Raw genomic sequence first — 23609 nt, forward strand, 5'->3', positions numbered from 1 at the left:
ATGTATTTACATTTCAAATGTTATTTGCTTTCCCCCAGTACTCCATTACCCATCCCTCTGCTTCTATGAAGATGCTCGCAGTCCTACCCACCCACTACCACCTCATTGTCCTGCCACTACCGAACACTGAGGAAATGAACCTTCACAGGACCAAGGGTCTCTCCTCCTATTGATGCCAGACAATTCCATCCTCTGCTACATAAGTGGTTGGAACCATGGGTCCCTCCATGTGTACTCTTGAATTGGTGATTTATTCCTCAGGAAGACTGGGGGGTCTGGTTGTTTGATATTGTTGTTCTTCCTATGGTGTTGCAAATGACCTCAGCTGCTTCAGTCCTTTTTCTAGTTACTACATTGGGGTCCCCATGATCCATCTGGTGGTTAGCTGCAAGCATACTCATCTGTATCAGTAAGGCTCTGGCAAAGCCTCTCAGAAGACATCATTATCAGGTCCCTGTCAGCAAGAACTTCTTGGCATCACCAAGAGTGACTGGGTTTGGAGGCTATATATGTGATGGATCCCCATGTGGGGTACACTCTGGATGATCTTGCCTTCAGTCCCTACTCTAATCTTTGTTCCTGCTTTTCCTCCCATGAGTATTTTGTTCTTCTTTCTAAGAAGGATTGACGCATACACATTCAGGTCTTCCTTCTTCTTGAGCTTCATATGGTCTGTGAATTGTTTCTTGGGTATTCCAAGCTTTGTGGCTAATATCTACTTCTCTGTGAGTGCATGCCATGTGTGTTCTTTTTTGATTGGGTTACCTCACTCACATGAAATTTTCTAGTTCCATCCATTTGTCTAAGAATTTCATTTAGTCATTGTCTTTAATAGTTGAGTAATACCTCATTTTGTAAATATACCACATTTCCTGTATCCATTCCTCTGTTTAAGAACATCTTGGTTCTTTCCAGTTTCTGCCTATTATAAATAAGGCTGCTATAAATGTAGTGGAGCATGTGTTTTTGTTATATGTTGAAGCATAATTTGGGTGTATGCCCAAGAATGTTATAGCTGGGTCCACAGGTCATACTATGTCCAATTTTCTGAGAAACTGCCAGACTGATTTCCAGAGACTGGTTGTATCAGCTGCTTTCATTCCCACCAACAGTGGAGGACTGTTTCCATTTTTCTTATTTTTCTAGCACTCTCAAGTGTGCTACTTAATTATTTCTATAAAGCCAAAATTAATTTGATATCTAAACCACACAAGGACACTACCAAAAAGAGAATGTCAGACCAATTTCCATTATGAATATCGAGAAAAATTACCCAATACAATTATTGAAAACCAATTCCAAGAACACAACCAAACCAGCATTCAACATGATCAAGTTGGCTTCATCCCAGCCATGCAAGGTTGGTTCAATATATAAAAATCCATTAACATAATCAACTATATAAACAAACTCAAAGAAAAATCTCATGGTCATCTACATTGATGCAGAAAATGCATTTGACAAAATATAATACCCCTTCATGTTAAAAGTATTGAAGCGATTGTAAATTCAAGACCTATAATAAAAGCAATTTACGACAAACCAACAGCCAAAGTCAAATTAAATGGAGAGATCCCTGAAGCAATCCCACTAAAATTGGGGGCAAGACAAGGATGCCCACACTCCCCATATCTATTCAATATAGTGCTGGAAGTGCTAACTAGAACAATAAGATGACGACAATGACAACAACAACAACACAAAGATCAAAGGGATACAAACTGGCAATGAAGAAGTAAATGTATCACTATTTGCAGGTGATATGATAATTTACATAAGTGCCCCAAAAATGCTACCAGAGAACTTTTCCAGCTGATAAACATCTTTAGCAAAGCGGCCAGATAAAATTAACTGAAATAAATCAGTACCTTTCCTTTATACAAATGATAAACAGGCTGAGAAAGAAATTAGAGAAACAACTTGCTTCACAAAAGCCAGAAATAATATAAATTATCTTGTGGTAACTCTAACCAAACAAGTGAAAGATATGTATGCAATTAACTCAAGTCTCTCAAGAAGGAAATCAAAGATCTCATAAAATGGAGAGATCTCACGTGCTCATGGATTGGCAGAATTAACATAGTAAAAATGGCCATTCTACCAAAGGCAATCTACAGATTCAGTGCAATCCCTATCAAAATCCCAAAACAATTCTTCAAAGACATGGAAAAAGCAATTCTCAAATTCATCTGGAAACAGAAAAATCCCAGAATAGTGAAGAACAATTCCTAACATTAAAAGAATAGCTGGGGCAATCACCATTCCTGATCTCAAGTTATACTACAGAGCAATAGTAATAAAAAGTGCATGCTATTGGTAGAGACAGAAGCGTTGATCAATGGAATTGAAGTTCCATATAAAACTACACACTTACACACACTTGATCTTTGACAAAGAAGCAAAAAAAAAAAAAAACCAAAAACAAAAAAAAAAAAAACAACAAAAACTGGGAAAAGAAAACATCTTCAATAAATGGTGCTGGTCTAACTGGCTGTCTATATGTAGAATAATGAACATAGACCCACATTTGTTACCTTGCACAAAACTCAAGTCCAAGTGGATCAAGTACTTCAACATAAAATCAGATACACTGAATCTAATAGAAGAAAAAGTGGGAAGGAGCTTTGAACTCACTGGCACAGGGGGAACTTTTCTTAACAGAATCCCAATGGCTCATGCTGTAAGATCAAGAATTGATCCCAAATCCCGTGGGGAAGAGAGGTAAACACCAGAAGTGCAAACATCCTGAGACTGTAGGATGGACTGCTACTTCCTCACACGTCTGCCCACATCCGTGGTCCAAAAGGAAACTTCACAATGCCTCTGGACACAGGAATATAGGAAAAGTCAGCAGCCAATACCTGCGGTTCTGGTCTGCACCCAGGACTGAACTGAACTGGCCAAACAGCTTCTTGCACACAAATCATGTGGGGGAGAGAGCTGGATGCTCAGAAGAGCAGACACTCGTAAGAAATCAGAGGAGACTACCCTCTGCCCACATTCCAGACCCAAGTGGGAATCACCTAGTGCCAACTGTGCCCCCTGCGTATAAGGACCTAGGAGCAATCACAGGCAGGACACTTCTAATACCTGCCCACACCTAGAACTCAAAGATAGTCACCAGGAGAAACTACAAACCAGATATCAGAGCACCTGTTCTCGGATAAGGCTGAAAGAGAATAAGAAAACAGTTCTATAGGACTGCTGACACAGAGGCCTACAGCAGGGTTAAGCCATTCTCAGAAACAGCAAGACAAGCAAACACGAGAGACAACCCAATGGCTAGAGGCAAGTGCAGGAACCTAAGCAATAGACCAAGACTACTTGGCATCATCGGAGCCCAGTTCTCCCACCAAAGAAAATACTGGATATCCAAGTACACCAGAAAAGCAAGATTTATATTTAAAATCACATTTTATGATAATGATGGAGGACTTTAAGAGGGACATAAATAACTCCCTTAAAGAAATGCAGGAAAACACAAGTAAAAAAGTAGAAGCCCTAGATAAGATGGAAAAAGAAGTGCAGGCCGACAGGAACCGGATGTAGATCTCTCCTTAGAGACACAGCCAGAATACAGCATATACATAGGTGAATGCCATCATTAACCACTGAACTGAGAACGGGACCCTCGTTGAAGGAATATTAGAAAAGACTGAAAGAGCTTGAAGGGGCTTGAGACCCCATATGAACAACAATGCCAAACAACCAGAGCTTCCAGGGATTAAGCCACTACCCAAAGACTATACATGGACTGACCCTGGGCTCCAACTGCATACGTAGCAATGAATAGCCTAGTAAGAGCACCAGTGGAAGGGGAAGCCCTTGGTCCTGCCAAGACTGAATCCCCAGTGAACATGATTGTTGCGGGGAGGGCAGTAATGGGCGGAGGATGGGGAGGGCAACACTCATAGAGAAGGGAAGGGGAAGGGGTAAGGGGTATGTTGGCCTGGAAACCCGGAAGGGGAATAACAATTGAAATGTAAGTAAGAAATACTCAAGTTAATAAACATGGGGAAAAAAAGTAGAAGCCCTTAGAGAGGAAACACAAAAATCTCTAAAAGAATTGCAGGAAAACACAAACAAACAAGTGAATGAATTGAACAAAACCATCCAGGATTTAAAAATGGAAATAGAAACAATAAAGAAAGCACAACGGGAGACAAGCCTGGTGATAGAAAACCTAAGGAAGAGACAAGGAGTCATAAATACAAGCATCACCAACAAAGTACAAGAGATAGAAGAGAGAATCTAAGGGGCAGAAGATACCACAGAAAACATCAACAGAATGGACAAGATAATGTAAAACGCAAAAAGTTCCTAGCCCAAAACATCCTGGAAGTCCAGGACACAATGAGAAGATCAAACCTAAGCATAATAGGTATAGAAGAAAGTGAAGATGGCCAACTTAAAGGGCCAGTAAATATATTCAACAAAATTATAGAAGAAAACTTCTCTAACCTAAAGAAAGAGATGTGCATAAATGTATAAGAAACCTAGAGAACTCCATACAGATTGGACCAGAAAAGAAATTACCCCCATCACATAATAGTTAAAACACCAAATGCACAAAATAAAGAAAGAATATTAAAAGCAATAGGGAAAAAATGTCAAGTGACATATAAAGGCAGACCTATAAGAATTATACCATACTTCTCACCAGAGACTATGAAAGCCAGAAGATCCTGGACAGTTGTCATACAGACCCTAAGAGAACACAAATGCCAGCCTAAGAGACTATATCCAGCAAAACTCTCTATTAACATAGATGGACAAAATAAAATATTCCATGACAAAACCAAATTTACACAATATGTTTCTCCAAACCCAGCCCTACAATGGATAATAGATGGAAAATTCCAACACAAGGAGAAAAACTACACCTTACAGAAAGCAAAAATATAATCTCTTTGCAATGAAACCATAAATGACACACAAACATAATTCCAACTCTAACAATGAAAATAACAGGAAGCGACACTATTCCTTAATATCTCTCAACATCAACAGACTCAATTCCCTAATAAAAAGACATAGACTAAAGACTGGATAAGTAAAGAGGACCCAGGATTTTGCTGCATGAGGAAACATACCTCAGAGACAAACACAGACACTACCTCAGAGTAAATGGCTGGAAAACTACTTTCCAAGTAAAAGGGTCCAAAGAAGAAAGCAGGAATTGCCAATCTAATCTTGAATAAAATTGACTTTCAACCAAGAGTCATTAAAAAAATAAGCAAGGACACTTCATATTCATCAAAGGAAAAATCAACCAAGATGAACTCTCAATCCTAAATATCTATGTTCCAAATGCAAGGGCACCTACATTCATAAAAGGAACCTTACTAAAGCTCAAAGCACACATTGCACCTCACACAATAATAGTAGGAGATTTCAACACCCCACTCTCATGAAGGGACAGATCATGGAAACAGAAATTAAACAGATACACAGAGAAACTAAGAGAAGTTATGAACCAAATGGACTTTACAGATAGTTATATGACATTCCATCCTAAAATTACAGGATGTACCTTCTTCTAAGCATCTCATGGTACCTTCTCCAAAATTTACCATACAGTTGGTCACAAAACAGATTCAGTAAGATAGAAATAATCCCATGTATTCTATCAGATCACCATGGACTAATGCTGGTCTTCAATAACAACAATAACGACAAAGAGCCCACATATACATGAAAGTTGAACAACACTCTACTCAATGACAACTTGGTCAAGAAAGAAATAGAGAAAGAAATTAAAGACTTTTTAGAATTTAATGAAAATGAAGGTACAACATACTCAAACTTATGGGACACAATGAAAGCTGTGCTAAGAGGAAAACTCATAGCTCTGAGAGACTGCAGAAACAGGAGAGAGCATATGTCAGCATCTGAACAGCACACCTAAAAGCTCTAGACAAAAAGAAATAAATAAACCCAAGAGGAGTATAAGGCAGGAACCAATCAAACTCAGGGCTGAAGTCAACCAAGTAGAAACGAAAAGAACTGTACAAAGAATCAACAAAACGAGGTGCTGACTTTTTCAGTAAATCAACGGGATAAATTACCCCTTAGGTAGACCAACCACAGGGCACAGAGAGAATATCCAAATTAACAAAACAAGAAAAGGGAGACAAAACAGAATCTGAGGAAATTAAAAATCATGAGATCCTACTACAAAAGTCTATATTCAACAAAACTGGAAAATCTAGATGATATGGATAATTTTCTGGGCAGATCCTAGGTAACAAAGCTAAATCAGAATCAGGTAAACCATCTAAACAGTACCATAACTCCTAAAGAAATAGAAACACTTATTAAAAGTCTCCAAACCGAAATATTCCCAGGACCAGATGGGTTTAGTGCAGAATTCTATCAGATCTTCATAGAAGACCTCATACCAATACTGTCCAAACTATTCCACAAAATAGAAACAGAAGGAGTACTACCCAATTCCTTCCATGAAGCCACAATTATGCTTATATCTGAACCACACAAAGACTCAACAAAGAAAGAGAGCTTCAGACCAATTTCCCTTATGCATATTGATTCAAAAATACTCAATAATATTCTCACAAACCAAATCCAAGAACACATCAAAACGATTACCCATCATGATCAAATAGGTTTCATCCCAGAAATGCAGGGATGGTTTGATATACAGAAATCCATCAATGCAATCCACTATATAAACAAACTCAAAGGAAAAAAAATGATCATCTTATTAGATGCTGAAAACCATTTGACAAAATTCAACACCCCTTCATGTTAAAAGTCTTGGAAAGATCAAAGCCCATACCCAAACGTAATAAAAGCAATAATCAGCTTTGAATCCAGTAGCCAACATGAAACTAAATGGAGAGAAACTTGAAGCAATCCCACTAAAATCAGGGGCTAGACAAGGCTGCCCACTCTCTCCTAATTTATTCAATATAGTACTTGAAGTCCTAGCCAGAGCCATCAGACAACAAAAGGAGGTCAAAGGGATACAAATGGGAAAAGAATAGGTTAAAATATCACTATTTGCAGATGATATGATAGTATACTTAAGTGACCCCAGAAGTTCCACCAGAGAACTACCTAACCTGATTAACAACTTCAGCAAAGTGGCTGGGTATAAATTTACCTCAAACAAATCAGTAGCCTCCCTCTACTCAAAGATAAACAGACTGAGAAAGAAATTAGGGAAATGACACCTTCACAATAGTCACAAAGAAAATAAAATACCTCAATGTGACTCTAAACAAGCAAGTGAGCAATCTGTATGACGAGAACTTCAATTCTCTGAAGAAAAAAATTGAAGATCTTAGAAGACCGAAAGACTTCCCATGCTCATGGATTGGCAGGATTAATATAGTAAAAATGGCTATTTTGCCAAAAAACAATCAACAGATTCAATGCAATCCCCATCAAAATTCCAACTCAATTCTTCATAGAGTTAGAAAGAGGAATTTGCAAATTCAGTTGGAATAACAAAAAACCCAGAATGGAGAAAACTATCCTCAACAATAAAAGAACTTCTGGGGGAATCATCATTCCTGACCTCAAGCAGTATTACAGAGCAATAGTCATAAAAACTGTATGGTGTTGGTACAGAGACAGGTAGGTAGATCAAGGGAATAGAATTGAAGACCCACAAATGAACCGACACACCTATGGTCACTTGATCTTTGCCAAAGGAGCTAAAACCACCCAGTTGAAAAAGATAGCATTTTCAACAAATGGTGCAGGTTCAACTGGTAGTCAGCATGTAGAAGAATGCAAATCCATCCATTCTTATTGTCCATTATTTTATTCTACATGTATCACAATTTAGGGATCTAGGTATCAAAAATCAAAAGCAATATTTCCCTGAAAGATTGCATGTTTCTGGTGAGGCATGATCGTATATGTAAGATGAAAATGGTACTCTTCTACTATGAAAATTAATAACTAATATGTAGATGGAATGATCCTCAAAGGTATTTAAAGCCACTGACAGGAAATTATTATACTTTACGTTACAAAATAAGGTTGCCGCGACTCTTTACATGCCTTTTTCTTGTAGTACCACCATCTTGCTTTTGTTACTATGTTTTTATTATAATTCAAAACCAAGAACAGTTATTTTTTAGCATTGCTATTTATGCTTTAAGTGACTAACTCTGGGTCTTTTTTGTTTTCATAAAAATTTTGTATTAAACAAGCAGGTAAATTGATTGTACTAGAAGATAATCATCCAGAGTGAGATATCCTAGACCAAGAAGGACAAATTTGCTGAGTGCATTTCTCAGCCATCATAAGAGAAGCATCTTAAGAATCCCATCCCCCAAGGAGAACAGAATGTGAGTGGATTCAGATAAGAGAAGTAATGGAAAAGAAGTGGGAGAAGAGAGTACAAAATACAAAATACAATCAGGATATACTGTATAAAAAACTAAATTCTCTCTCTCTCTCTCTCTCTCTCTCTCTGTGTGTGTGTGTGTGTGTGTGTGTGTGTGTGTGTGTGTGTGTGTGTTGGTTTGGTTGCTTTTTTATTTGTTTGTTTTAGTTTCTGAGACAGGATTCCTCTGTGTAGCCTTGGCTGTCCTGGAGTTCACTCTGTAAACCATGCTCAAATGCAGAGACCCACCTGCCTCTGCCTCCCAAATGCTAGATAAGAATCTATTTTCAGTAAAAATCAAAATAAAATAAAATGAGTTCATGTTGTTAAATCTCAACTGACTTTCTATTCTTTCGTTTAGAAATAGTACACCAAACACCTATTAGATGACACACTTTAAAACAGTAATTTTAGATTAAATATCATAATTTACAACTTAATAAAATCTGAGCCCAATCCTAAATAAAAACAATCCTTTGTCAAATACCAACGATTTGGTCAAAAGCGGACGGCACATACAATAATCATACCATCAATTATGCAGCTTTCTAATTCTAATGTGGTAGATTTGCCAAGGTTATATATGCATATACTAGCAAAGTTCGCAAAGTGATGTTACCGAAAACATAAACGTATCACAGATCCCTTACCTCTTATGAAATGAAACATATTTAGATCAAAAGGATGCTTAAATATAAGTGTACTAAAATAAAAATATTTTTATTAAAGATTAAACTACCTGCTTCAACTCTACATCTCTTGTTCTCAGACATATTTCAAGCTCTTGTGTCTCTGAAACTTGTCTGTTGTATTGTTCTCCGCTTTTCTGTATCATCTCTTCTTTATCTCTCAGTTCCTCCACAACCTCATTATAAGCAAAAATTACATTTCTCTTTTTCTCCATTTGTTCTTTTATGATTGATCTGTAGTTAAATAAACTAATATTAGAATTAATTTTCTCAGAAGGCAAATGTTCATTTTGTGAATTAGCCTCTTATACACTGCTTATAACACATCTAAAAGTTTGCACTTTCAGTCTTCATTTCCATTCCATGTGCTAAGATTTATAATTAAGATAAGCAATCTAATATATATGATTATGTCTTTCATGTATCTATTTTATCATACTTTCTACTTTGTTGTTTAGTATCTATTTTATGAACAACTTAAAAATTCTATTGGGAAATTAAATTACAAGGATAGTAATCACAATAATAAAGATCAGTATGCTATTAAAAGAATAGGACCTAAATTAGTATTGTCTATGTTTTGAGCAAATCTTGAACAAACTAATTGCCGGTGAATAAATTTTTCTTTCTGAATTGACATAATTTGATATGTATTTCAACCATTGCTTGAGTGTGGCTAAAAAGATACACTGATGCCCTACAACATGTAAGGTATTGGTTTAATACAAAGTATCACCCAAATGCATATTAACTTTTTAAATTTGTCAGTAGATTAAAATAATCACTTGTGATGGCTTGAATAAGAAATGGAGGCATTTGATGATTAAAAGACTTAGGAGATGTGGCCTTGTTGGAATAGGTGTGGTTTTGTTGGAGGAAGTGTGTCATAATTGTAGACTTGGAGGTCTTAAAAGTTTGTGCCAGGCCCAGTCTCACTCTTTAACTGCAGATCAGGATGTACAGGTCTCAGATACTGCTTTAGCATCTGTCTGTGTGCCACCATGCTCCTGGCCATCGTGTTCAAACTCATGATGGTAATGGACTAAGCCTCTGAAATTGTAAGCAAGCCTCAAATTAAATGTTTTATTTTATAGGGTTTGTCTCTGCCATAGTGTCTCTTCATAGCAATAGGACACTGACTAAAACACTGCTTCATAAAACCTGTTCTATGAACTATGATGAGTTTTCTTGAAAGTCATTCCGAAATATTCATCAAAAGGAATGGGGAAAACATTTGAAAAATAAACAAATAAAATAACATAAAAAATGAAACAAATCATCAACCTAAAAAGAGAACATTTAAGTTTGTAAAATTTTCAATATATTTTACATGGAAAACATATTCATTGTAGACTATTAGAAATAGAGAAAGTTATTCATCTCTGTTATTTATTATAGAATTATTTGTAATGTATGGAAGGCCTCATAAAATTCCACTTGTTAAATACAGAAATTTCAATGTGGTAGGCTTCCACCTGCACATTGCATTGGGATTATGAATGAGATATACATATGTTTATGTATGAGACAGATGTATTTCAGGTATTAATGATTATATAATGATTTTATTATTTATAACAATTTCTTCTTCCCCTCAAACATAGGGGTATTTTGCTTGCAAACTGTCAGTCGTAAATTAAGAAATCACCAAAACCCTCTTTCAATCTTCAGTATAGACAGCGTAAGAGGTTTTATGAAGCACGAGAGCATTATACCTCAGAGTACAGATTCTTTCATTCTTTCTTAGAATTTTTTTCTCCAACTGTGAGTTCTCTTCTTTTACTTCAGATAATTCATTTTCCACTTTAGTTTTTTCAGTGAGTATCTGAATATTGATTTCTTTAAGCTCTAATAACTCTTTATATGAATCAAGGGCAGGTATACTTTTTAAGGGGCTATCAAGATCTGCATCAAAGAGAAAACACAGAAATAAATATAGAAGCATGTTCTATAGTAAAACATGATGCTTCATACTAACTTCTGAAAAAGAACAGACTAGATCTCCAATACTACCCAGCTTAAAGCATAGTAGATAGGACAGGCTTGCCAATTATAATTTCTAATAAATAATGTAATAGTTTTCTTATCAAATAATAGAATTAATTTGTACTGGGCACTGGGGAAGTGTTCCCAGAGAAAAAGATAGCTGAACACAGAAACAAAAGATAAGCAGGAAGTATAATATACAAAGTAAGATGAATCCATGCCAATCCAGAGAATGTGCTGAAGTTTAAACAATCTATTTCTATCCATGGTAGAGAAATGGGGACCATTCATGGTCAAGAAATAAGGAAAATGAAATGAAGAGCAGGCAAGGTGATTCCTGTATGTAGTCTCAGCATACAAGAAGGTAAGGCAGAAATACTGAGTTCATAGTCACATGCTGCTACATGGCAAGAACCTGCCACAAGCAAAACAACCCTAAGGTTTAGGTTGCCATTACCAATACTTTTACAGCATTAGGTAACACACCAATCAGAGTCTCCCAGACTCCATAGGGTAGAGTGTTGATTGGCCAATAGCAGAGGACAGAACACAACAGAGAAAGACCCAGGAATTTACAAGGGGATCCCTCAAACATTTAGCACAGTAATGACCACAAAAATGCCAGATAATACTTGAGTCAGAGAGGCATGCTTCCTGCCCGTATGTGAACATTGCTATAGCTTCCCATAAACTTTTCAGGTGTTTCCCCCTCAGAATGGGCTGGATGAGTTCATAATTCACAAAATATTGGAAAGATTTTGTACTGTTTGGCAAGACAACGTGAAACAATAAAGGACATTTGAATCGATAGTTGTAGCCTCAACCAGATACAGGCCACACGATATACCATTATTACTATCAAGAGTACAGTTGTACTTTTGCTGTACTCTCTGAAGAATCAAAAATATTCTACAGGGAGGTTATCTGTAAACAACAGGGAAATCTGTGGTCACTAGAATTCACAATGGAATTCCTTTAAAATCTACTTGGTAAATTCTCAAGTAGTGAGAGTTTAAGGGTGTAGCTTCTGAAATAACTAGGGGACAATCTCATAGTAACCCCCCCCCCACAACCTGATCCTTTGGCTCTTATATAATTTCTGTTCTTTCTTCCTCAATGTTCCTGCACCTTAAATGTCGGAATTATTTTACAGATCTATCCTTTGGAACTGGGTTTTGAAACCATTTATTCTGATTGGTAGTGGTTTTCTGTAATGGTCTCTGTCTATTGAAAGGAGAAGCTTCTTTGTTGAGGAATAGGGACTATTATTACCCATGCATATAAGGACAAATATTTTGGATGTAGTTAGGGATTATACTGATTTATTAAATTGGATGTCGTAGGGTATCCTCCATGGGATGTGAGAAACTTACTTCCTTTTCTTGATAGTTTATTTTAATAAAGAACAACAAACAGTGTAAGAGAATTATTACAAGTAATGTGTGGTGATGGTTTGAGTATGCTGGGCCCATGGGAGGTGACACTATTGAGAAGTGTGGTCTTATTGAAGAAAATGTGTTACTGTGCAGGAGGGCTTTGGGGTCTTATGTTCAAACTCCACCAATGCCTAAGGAAAACCCTGCCTGACTGCCTTTGGATTAAGATGTAGAACTTTTGGCTCCATCTCCAGCAACATGTGTGCCTGGACCTTGCCATACCGATAATGGGTTGAAATTCTGAAATTGTTTGCCAGTCCCAATTAAATGTTGTCCTTTATAAAAGTTGCCTAGGTCATGGTGTCTCTTCACAGCTATGAAATCCCCACTAAAATGTGTATATTCACTGTATTGATCGTGGAGAACAAATGTTTGAGACATATACATCAAAACCTGTAAACTTGACACTGAAATACATTAATAATACTATATTAAACTATGAAATATTTAAGGCCCTACCATAAGGGCCTTATGGAATAAACATATAAGATAGGACCTGGAACAAAGATACAAGATAAAGTTAAAGGAGTGCCACTTAATTAAAATAAGGTGTTCCCGTTTGGTAACTCACATTCTGCTGAGCATGATTCAGTTACTGGAATCATTGTATTAAGATCATGTCTGTCTTTTACTGGCCTTAGGACCTAAAATACAAACGATACTAAGTGCAAAAGTATTTATTCCCCCTTTCATAAAAACAGAACAAAATATACCTTTAATATAAGAATTTTCCAAGATATTTTATTGATAGTTACCTTCTTAATCATTCAAAGAAACCACCTTTAAGCAATAAAAGATTGTGTATTTTTTCTTTCCATTTAGTCTCTTATTTGCCAGGTATGTTCTTTATCTGTATCTTAAGCTTGTCTAGAACTTACAAATTAGTTCAGTCACTCGAATGCTGAGATTCCATGTGTCATTACACACAGCATTTTAATGCTATCCTTTTAAGCAAATTTTATCATATAATTTGCAATATAGACCTTTTTTTTAATATATTGGATACATTTTATACAATACCTTAACTTTTTTTGTAGATATTGTCATTTTGAACCTACAAAGAGAAAATACATTTTTAGATAAAAATAAACATGTGCAAAACAGTAGTAAACTGCACCCTGTCACTATACTTTCTTTTCAGGTCCTCAATTTTGCCTGCATTGTGAAATCCTGTAGGTACCAGGAACAACCAGCTAAGAACTTGCCCATCAAGTTCCCTTAAAATTTACCCAAAAGGCTTAAATTGCACCCTACTCACTGGACTCAATTTTCTGGACCTAAATTCTGTCTACTTTTCTGGAAGTCACTCGGGCAATAAACCCCAGCAATACAAATACTAGAGGTAAGGTTATCTCCTAAAATCCCAGAAGCCACTCAGGCCATAAAACACCCAGAGAAGACAGGCCATTATACCTGGAGACTTGCTATTCACTAAAAATATCAGATCACTCAGGCCAGAAGACAGAGAGGAAAGAAATATCAAGGGAAAAACCTCCAAACACACACACACACACACACACACACACACACACACACACACACACAGAGAGAGAGAGAGAGAGAGAGAGAGAGAGAGAGAGAGAGAGATCTAACAAAGATAAACTCAGAAATCAGCATCTATACCTATAATAGCCACAAACCTCAAATGGCTAAAGGCCAGAATAAGAACACGATCAACAAGAACAGAGTAATATAGCATTATAATAGTCCAGCTATCCAGTAAACCCTAGATACCCTAACACATCTGAAATACAAGAAAATGACCTTGAATCTAATCTTATGTAGATTATAGAAGACTTTAAGAAAAAATTAAGAAATCCAAAACACAAACTATGAGAATCCTGGAGATGGAAAACCTAGAGAAGGAAACAAAAACTTCAGACAAAGAATTACCAACAAAATACAAGAGATAGAAGACAAAATCTCAAGCATGGAAGATACAGTAGAAGAAATTGATAGATTGGTCAAAAAGACTATTAATTCTACAAAGCTTCTGGCACAAAGGACCCAGCAAATTGGGAAAACTATGCAAAGATCAAAGCCAAGAACAGTAAGAACAGTAGAAGGAAAAGATTCTCAGCTCAAGGCCCAGAAACTAATTTCAGCAAAATCATACAAAAAAAAGTTCCTAATCTAGAGAAAGATGCCTATAAACCTACAAGAAGCTTACAGAACATCAAATAGATTGAAACAAAAAATAATAAAAAACTAAATGTACAGGACAAAGAAAAATATTAAAACTTCAAGGAATAAAAAGGCCAAGTAACATTTAAAGACAGACCTATTAGAATTGTACCCTACTTCTAAACAGAGAGTCTAAAAGCCTGGAGGGTCTGGACAGATATTTGGCAGTCTCTAAGAGACTAGTGATGCCAATCTAGATTGTTATATCCAGCGAAACTTCAGTCACCACAGATGAAGAAGATATTCCACAGAAAATAAAATATTCCATGTCAAAAACAAACATGGAGGATAGGTGGCAAAAAAATCAAACTCAGGGATGAAATAAAAGAAAATGAAAGAAAAAAAGAGAGAAAGAGAGAAAGAAAGAAAGAAAGAAAGAGAGAGAGAAAGAAAGAAAAAGAATACAAATAATTGAAGAAACAACCAATTGGTGCTTTGTGAAAATCAACAAGACACACAAACTAACTAAAAGATAGAGAAAGAATAGCAAATTAACAAAATCAGAAATGAACAGGTGTCATAACAAAAAAAAAACACTGAGGAAATCCACAGAATCATTAGTTCTTACTTCAAGAAACTGTACCATATAAAGTAAAAAAACTAAACAAAATGGAAGATTTCTTTGATAGATTCCACTTTTAAAAGCTAAATATAATAAAAACAATATGCAGCAAACCAATAGACAACACCAAACTAAATGGAGAGAAACTCAAAGCAATTCCATTAAAATTGGGACAAGACAAGGCTGCCCACTTTCTCCCAACCTATTCAATATAGAAATTGTGGTCCTAGCCAGAGCAATTAGACAACAAAAAGAGGTCAAAGGGATAAAATTGGAAAGGAGGAAGTCAAAATACCACTACTGCAGATGATATGATAGTATACTTAAGTGATCCCAGAATTTCAACCAGAGAACTCCTAAACCTGATAAATTAGTTCAGCAAAGTGGCTGGCTGTAAAATTAACTGAAAAAATCAGTAGCCTTCCTCTACTCAAAGGATAAACAAGCTGAGAAAGAAAGTTGAGAAACAACACCCTTCACAATAGATACAAATAACATAAAATACCTTGGGGTGACTCTCCAAGCAAGTGAAAGATCTGTGTGACAAGAACTTCAAGTCTGAAGAAAGAAATTGATGAAGATCTCAGAAGATGGAAAGATCTTCCATGCTCATGGAAAGGCAGGATTAATATAGTAAAAATGGCCATTAATCAAAAGCAGTCTACAGATTCAATGCAGTCCACAACAAAATTCCAACTCAATTCTTCATACATGGACTTAGAAAGATCAATTTGCAAATTCATTTGGAATAACAAAAAAAAAACAGTGAAAACTATTCTCAACAATAAAAGACCTTCTGGGGGAATCACCACTTCTGATATCAAGTTGTATTACAGAACAATCCTGATAAAAAAAACTTCATAGTATTGGTACAGAGATCAATGGAACAGAACTGAAGACCAGAGATGAACCCACACACCTTTCATCACTTGATCTTTGACAAAGCAGCTAAAAATCATCCAGTGGGAAAAAAACAGCACTTTCAATAAATGTTGCTGATTCAATTGGCAGTCAGCATGTAGAAGAGGGTAAATCGATTCATTCTTATCTCCCTGTACAGTGATCAAGTCCAAATAGATCAAGGGCCTCCACAAAAATCCAGACACACTGAAACAAATAGAAGAGAAAGTGGTGAAGAGCCTTGAACACATAGACCTAGGAGAAAGTTTCCTAAACAGAACACCAATGGCTTATGCTCTAAGATCAGGAATCGACAAATAGAACTTCATAAAATTGCAAGGCTTCTGTAAGGCAAAAGATACTGTCAAGTGTACAAAAAGGCAAGCCACAGATTGGGAAAAGGTCTTTACCAATCCTACATCTGATAGAGTGCTAACATCTAATATATACAAAGAACTTAAGATGATAGACTCCAGAGAAGCAAAATATTCTATTAAAAATGGGGTGCAGAGCTAAATAAAGAATTCTCAACTGAAGAATATCAAAGTGGCTGTGAAGCACCTAAAGAAATATTCAACATCCTTAGCCATCAGAGAAATTCTTGTAAGAATTGTTAAGATCAAAAACTCAAGTGACAAGCAGACACTGCTGAGGATGTGGAAAAAGAAGGACTCCTCTATTTTTTGTGGGATTGTTGGGTAGTACAATCAGTCTAGAAATCAGTCTGGCGGTTCCTCAGCTATTTGGACATAGTACTATCTGAGGGCCCAGCTATGCCATTCCTGGGCATATATGCAAAAGATGTTCCAAACTATAAAAAGGATACATGCTTCACTATGATCATAGCAACCTTATTTATAATAACCAGGAAGCTGAAAAGGAGCCAGATGTCCTACAAAAGAGGAATGGATACAAAAAAAAAAAAAAAAAGCAAAAGTACATCTACACAATGGGTATACTCAGCTGTCAAAACAATGACATCATGAAATTCATAGGCAAATGGATGGAACTAGAAAATATCATCCTGAGTGAGGGAACTCAATCACAAAAGAACACACATGGTATGTATTCTAAAGCTTGAATCCAAGAGACAATCCACAGACCACATGAAGCTCAAGAAGAAGGACAACCAAAGTGTGCTTTCCTCAGTCCTCCTTAAAAGGAGGAACAAAAATATTCAGAGGAGAGGATATGGAGACAAAGTTTGGAGCAGGGACTGAAGGAATGAATGGCCATTCAGAGTCTGCCCCACCTGGTGATCCAGCCATATACAGCATTCATAGACACACACACACACACACACACACACACACACACACACACACACACACACAGCCATCAAAGCTAGTTAAGATTGATAAAGCGAAGAAGTATGAAGTACATGCTGTCAGGAGTCCAATATAGCTGTCTCCTGAGAGGCAGAGTGTGACAAATACAGAAGCAAATGCTAGAAGCAAACAATTGAGCTGAGAACAGGGTACCTGTTGGAGGAATTAGAGAAAGGATTGAAGGATCTGAAGGGATTTGCAACCCCATAAGAACAATACCAACCAACCAGAGCTCCCAGGGACTAAACCATCACCCAAAGAATGCACCTGGGAGCCCGTGGGCAGAACCCCGCGAGCGAACTCGAGCCTCGGGGCCACAGGTAAGACTAACTTATCTGCTGCAAGTGACTTGCCTGGTGGACTCGGGACAACAGAGGCAGAATACCTCTAGGATCGGGCACGTCCTGATCACCACCGGAAACACCCACACACCGATAGAGCCCCGCCCGCAGCAGCTATCTGCTCCCAGAACCCGTGGGAGAGATACCTTACTGCCTGGTCGGGTGGGCACTCCTGAGGCTGCAGAGCGGAAGAGACCACCAACACTGCCCACCCCTGCCCACATCCCTGACCCAAGAGGAAACTGTACAAGGCCTCTGGGTTCCTGTGGGGGAGGGCCCAGGAGCAGCAGGAACCCTGCCTGAGACACCGCCGGAACCTGAAGGAAACAGACCGGATAAACAGTTCTCTGCACCCAAATCCCGTGGGAGGGAGAGCTAAACCTTCAGAGAGGCATACACGCCTGCGAAACCAGAAGAGACTGCTCTCTGCACACATTACTGATTCCAGAGGAAAACCCCGGAGGCCATCTGGAACCCTGGTGCACGGAGGCCCCCGGAAGAGGCGGCACAGATCTTCCCGGTCGCTGCCACATGGGAGAGCCCGTGGGCAGAACCCATGAAGCGAACTCCAGCCTCAGGGCCACAGGTAAGACTAACTTATCTGCTGCAAGTGACTTGCCTGGTGAACTCAAGGCACAGGTCCACAGGAACAGCTGAAGACCTGTAGAAAGGAAAAACTACACGCCCGAAAGCAGAACACTCTGTCCCCATAACTGACTGAAAGAGAGGAAAACAGGTCTACAGCACTCCTGACACACAGGCCTATAGGACAGTTTAGCCACTGTCAGAAATAGCAGAACAAAGTAACACTAGAGATAATTTGATGGCGAGAGGCAAGCGCAGGAACCAAGGCAAAAGAACCCAAGACAACATGGCACAAGCGGAGCCCAATTCTCCCATCAAAACAAACATGGAATATCCAAACACACCAGAAAAGCAAGATCTAGATTCAAAATCATATTTGATCATGATGCTGGAGAACTTCAAGAAAGACATGATGAACTCCCTTAGAGAACAAGTAGAAGCCTACAGAGAGGAATCAAAAAATGCATGAAAGAATTCCAGGAAAACATAAATAAACAAGTAGAAGCCCATACAGAGGGAGACACAAAAAATCCCTGAAAGAATTAAAGGAAAACACAATCAAACAGTGGAAGGAATTAAAAATGGAAATAGAAGCAATCAAGAAAGAACACATGGAAACAACCCTGGATATAGAAAACCAAAAGAAGAGACAAGGAGCTGTAGATACAAGCTTTACCAACAGAATACAAGAGATGGAAGAGAGAATCTCAGGAGCAGAAGATTCCATAGAAATCATTGACTCAACTGTCAAAGATAATGTAAAGCGGAAAAAGCTACTGGTCCAAAACATACAGGAAATCCAGGACTCAATGAGAAGATCAAACCTAAGGATAATAGGTATAGAAGAGAGTGAAGACTCCCAGCTCAAAGGACCAGTACATATCTTCAACAAAATCATAGAAGAAAACTTCCCTAACCTAAAAAAAGAGATACCCATAGGCATACAAGAAGCCTACAGAACTCCAAATAGATTAGACCAGAAAAGAAACACCTCCCGTCACATAATAGTCAAAACACCAAACGCACAAAATAAGGAAAGAATATTAAAAAAAGCAGTAAGGGAAAAAGGTCAAGTAACATATAAAGGCAGACCTATCAGAATCACACCAGACTTTTCGCCAGAAACTATGAAGGCCAGAAGATCCTGGACTGATGTCATACAACCCTAAGAGAACACAAATGCCAGCCCAGGCTACTGTATCCTGCAAAACTCTCAATTAACATAGATGGAGAAACCAAGATATTCCATGACAAAACCAAATTTACACAATATCTTTCTACAAATCCAGCACTACAAAGGATAATAAATGGTAAAGCCCAACATAAGGAGGCAAGCTATACCCAAGAAGAGGCAAGAAACTAATCGTTTTGGCAACAAAACAAAGAGAAGAAAAGCACACAAACATAACACATCCACGTATGAATATAACAGGAAGCAATAATCACTATTCCTTAATATCTCTCAACATCAATGGCCTCAACTCCCCAATAAAAAGACATAGATTAACAAACTGGATACGCAACGAGGACCCTGCATTCTGCTGCCTACAGGAAACACACCTCAGAGACAAAGACAGACACTACCTCAGAGTGAAAGGCTGGAAAACAACTTTCCAGGCAAATGGTCGGAAGAAGCAAGCTGGAGTAGCCATTCTAATATCAAATAAAGTCAATTTTCAACTAAAAGTCATCAAAAAAGATAAGGAAGGACACTTTATATTTATCAAAGGAAAAATCCACCAAGATGAACTCTCAATCCTAAATATCTATGCCCCAAATACAAGGGGCACCTACATACGTAAAAAGAAACCTTACTAAAGCTCAAAACACACATTGCACCTCACACAATAATAGTAGGAGACTTCAACACCCCTCTCATCAATGGACAGATCATGGAAACAGAAATTAAACAGAGACGTGACAGACTAAGAGAAGTCATGAGCCAAATGGACTTAACGGATATTTATAGAACGTTCTACCCTAATGCAAAAGGATATACCTTCTTCTCAGCTCCTCATGGTACTTTCTCCAAAATTGACCATATAATTGGTCAAAAAACTGGCCTCAACAGGTACAGAAAGATAGAAATAATCCCATGCGTGCTATCGGACCACCACGGCCTAAAGCTGGTCTTCAATAACAATAAGGGAAGAATGCCCACATATACGTGGAAATTGAACAATGCTCTACTCAATGATAACCTGGTCAAGGAAGAAATAAAGAAAGAAATTAAAAACTTTTTAGAATTTAATGAAAATGAAGGTACAACATACCCAAACTTATGGGACACGATGAAAGCTGTGCTAAGAGGAAAACTCATAGCGCTGAGTGCCTGCAGAAAAAAACAGGAAAGAGCATATGTCAGCAGCTTGACAGCACACCTAAAAAGCTCTAGAACAAAAAAGAAGCAAATACACCCAGGAGGAGTAGAAGGCAGGAAATAATCAAACTCAGAGCCAAATCAACCAAGTAGAAACAAAAAAGGACCATAGAAAGAATCAACAGAACCAAAAGTTGGTTCTTTGAGAAAATCAACAAGATAGATAAACCCTTAGCCAGACTAACGAGAGGACACAGAGAGTGTGTCCAAATTAACAAAATCAGAAATGAAAAGGAGACATAACTACAGATTCAGAGGAAATTCAAAATATCATCAGATCTTACTATAAAAGCCTATACTCAACAAAACTTGAAAATCTGCAGGAAATGGACAATTTCCTAGACAGATACCAGGTACCGAAGTTAAATCAGGAACAGATAAACCAGTTAAACAACCCCATAACTCCTAAGGAAATAGAAGCAGTCATTAAAGGTCTCCCAACCAAAAAGAGCCCAGGTCCAGACGGGTTTAGTGCAGAATTCTATCAGACCTTCATAGAAGACCTCATACCAATATTATCCAAACTATTCCACAAAATTGAAACAGATGGAGCACTACCCGAACTCCTTCTATGAAGCCACAATTACTCTTATACCTAAACCACACAAAGACCCAACAAAGAAAGAGAACTTCAGACCAATTTCCCTTATGAACATCGACATAAAATACTCAACAAAATTCTGGCAAACCGAATCCAAGAGCACATCAAAACAATCATCCACCATGATCAAGTAGGCTTCATCCCAGGCATGCAGGGATGGTTTAATATCTGGAAAACCATCAACGTGATCCATTATATAAACAAACTGAAAGAACAAAACCACATGATCATTTCATTAGATGCTGAAAAGCATTTGACAAAATTCAACACCCTTCATGATAAAAAGTCCTGGAAAGAATAGGAATCAAGGCCCATACCTAAACATAGTAAAAGCCATATACAGCAAACCAGTGGCTAACATTAAACTAAATGGAGAGAAACTTGAAGCAATCCCACTAAAATCAGGGACTAGACAAGGCTGCCCACTCTCCCCTACTTATTCAATATAGTTCTTGAAGTTCTAGCCAGAGCAATCAGACAACAAAAAGGAGGTCAAGGGATACAGATCGGAAAAGAAGAAGTCAAAATATCACTATTTGCAGATGATATGATAGTATATTTAAGTGATCCCAAAAGTTCCACCAGAGAACTACTAAAGCTGATAAACAACTTCAGCAAAGTGGCTGGGTATAAAATTAACTCAAATAAATCAGTAGCCTTCCTCTACACAAAAGAGAAAACAAGCGAGAAAGAAATTAGGGAAACGACACCCTTCATAATAGACCCAAATAATATAAAGTACCTCGGTGTGACTTTAACCAAGCAAGTAAAAGATTTGTACAACAAGAACTTCAAGACTCTGAAGAAAGAAATTGAAGAAGACCTCAGAAGATGGAAAGATCTCCCATGCTCATGGATTGGCAGGATTAATATAGTAAAATGGCCATTCTGCCAAAAAGCGATCTACAGATTCAATGCAATCCCCATCAAAATACCAATCCAATTCTTCAAAGAGTTAGACAGAACAATTTGCAAATTCATCTGGAATAACAAAACCCAGGATAGCTAAAACTATGCTCAACAATAAAAGGACTTCGGGGGGAATCACTATCCCTGAACTCAAGCAGTATTACAGAGCAATTGTGATAAAAACTGCATGGTATTGGTACAGAGACAGACAGATAGACCAATGGAATAGAATTGAAGACCCAGAAATGAACCCACACACCTATGGTCACTTGATTTTTGACAAAGGAGCCAAATCCATCCAATGGAAAAAAGATAGCATTTTCAGCAAATGGTGCTGGTTCAACTGGAGGTCAACATGTAGAAGAATGCAGATCGATCCATGCTTATCACCCTGTACAAAGCTTAAGTCCAAGTGGATCAAGGACCTCCACATCAAACCAGACACACTCAAACTAATAGAAGAAAAACTAGGGAAGCATCTGGAACACATGGGCACTGGAAAAAAATTCCTGAACAAGACACCAATGGCTTATGCTCTAAGATCAAGAATCGACAAATGGGATCTCATAAAACTGCAAAGCTTCTGTAAGGCAAAGGACACTGTGGTTAGGACAAAACGGCAATTGGGAAAAGATCTTTACCAATCCTACAACAGATAGAGGCCTTATATCCAAAATATACAAAGAACTCAAAAAGTTAGACCGCAGGGAGACAAATAACCCTATTAAAAAATGGGGTTCAGAGCTAAACAAAGAATTCACAGCTGAGGAATGCCGAATGGCTGAGAAACACCTAAAGAAATGTTCAACATCTTTAGTCATCAGGGAAATGCAAATCAAAACAACCCTGAGATTTCACCTCACACCAGTGAGAATGGCTAAGATCAAAAACTCAGGTGACAGCAAATGCTGGCGAGGATGTGGAGAAAGAGGAACACTCCTCCATTGTTGGTGGGATTGCAGACTGGTACAACCATTCTGGAAATCAGTCTGGAGGTTCCTCAGAAAATTGGACATTGAACTGCCTGAGGATCCAGCTATACCTCTCTTGGGCATATACCCAAAAGATGCCCCAACATATAAAAAGACACGTGCTCCACTATGTTCATCGGCCTTATTTATAATAGCCAGAAGCTGGAAAGAACCAGATGCCCTTCAACAGAGGAATGGATACAGAAAATGTGGTACATCTACACAATGGAATATTACTCAGCTATCAAAAACAACGAGTTTATGAAATTCGTAGGCAAATGGTTGGAACTGGAAAATATCATTCTGAGTGAGCTAACCCAATCACAGAAAGACATACATGGTATGCACTCACTGATAAGTGGCTATTAGCCCAAA

The 23609-nt window shown here is 37.7% G+C and overlaps 1 protein-coding gene across 1 annotated transcript in view; it reads right to left on the minus strand.

The window, feature by feature from the left end:
• Positions 1–23609, minus strand: part of LOC116900944 — a 176742-nt gene that overhangs the window by 17482 nt on the left and 135651 nt on the right. The window contains 4 exon segments of the mRNA XM_032902585.1: positions 9102–9285; positions 10767–10956; positions 13045–13117; positions 13500–13527. Of these exon segments, the coding sequence (XP_032758476.1) occupies positions 9102–9285; positions 10767–10956; positions 13045–13117; positions 13500–13527 (475 nt within the window).

The sequence above is a fragment of the Rattus rattus genome, chromosome 5 (genome assembly GCF_011064425.1).
Source record: "Rattus rattus isolate New Zealand chromosome 5, Rrattus_CSIRO_v1, whole genome shotgun sequence".
In the NCBI taxonomy this organism is placed as follows: Eukaryota; Metazoa; Chordata; class Mammalia; order Rodentia; family Muridae; genus Rattus; species Rattus rattus.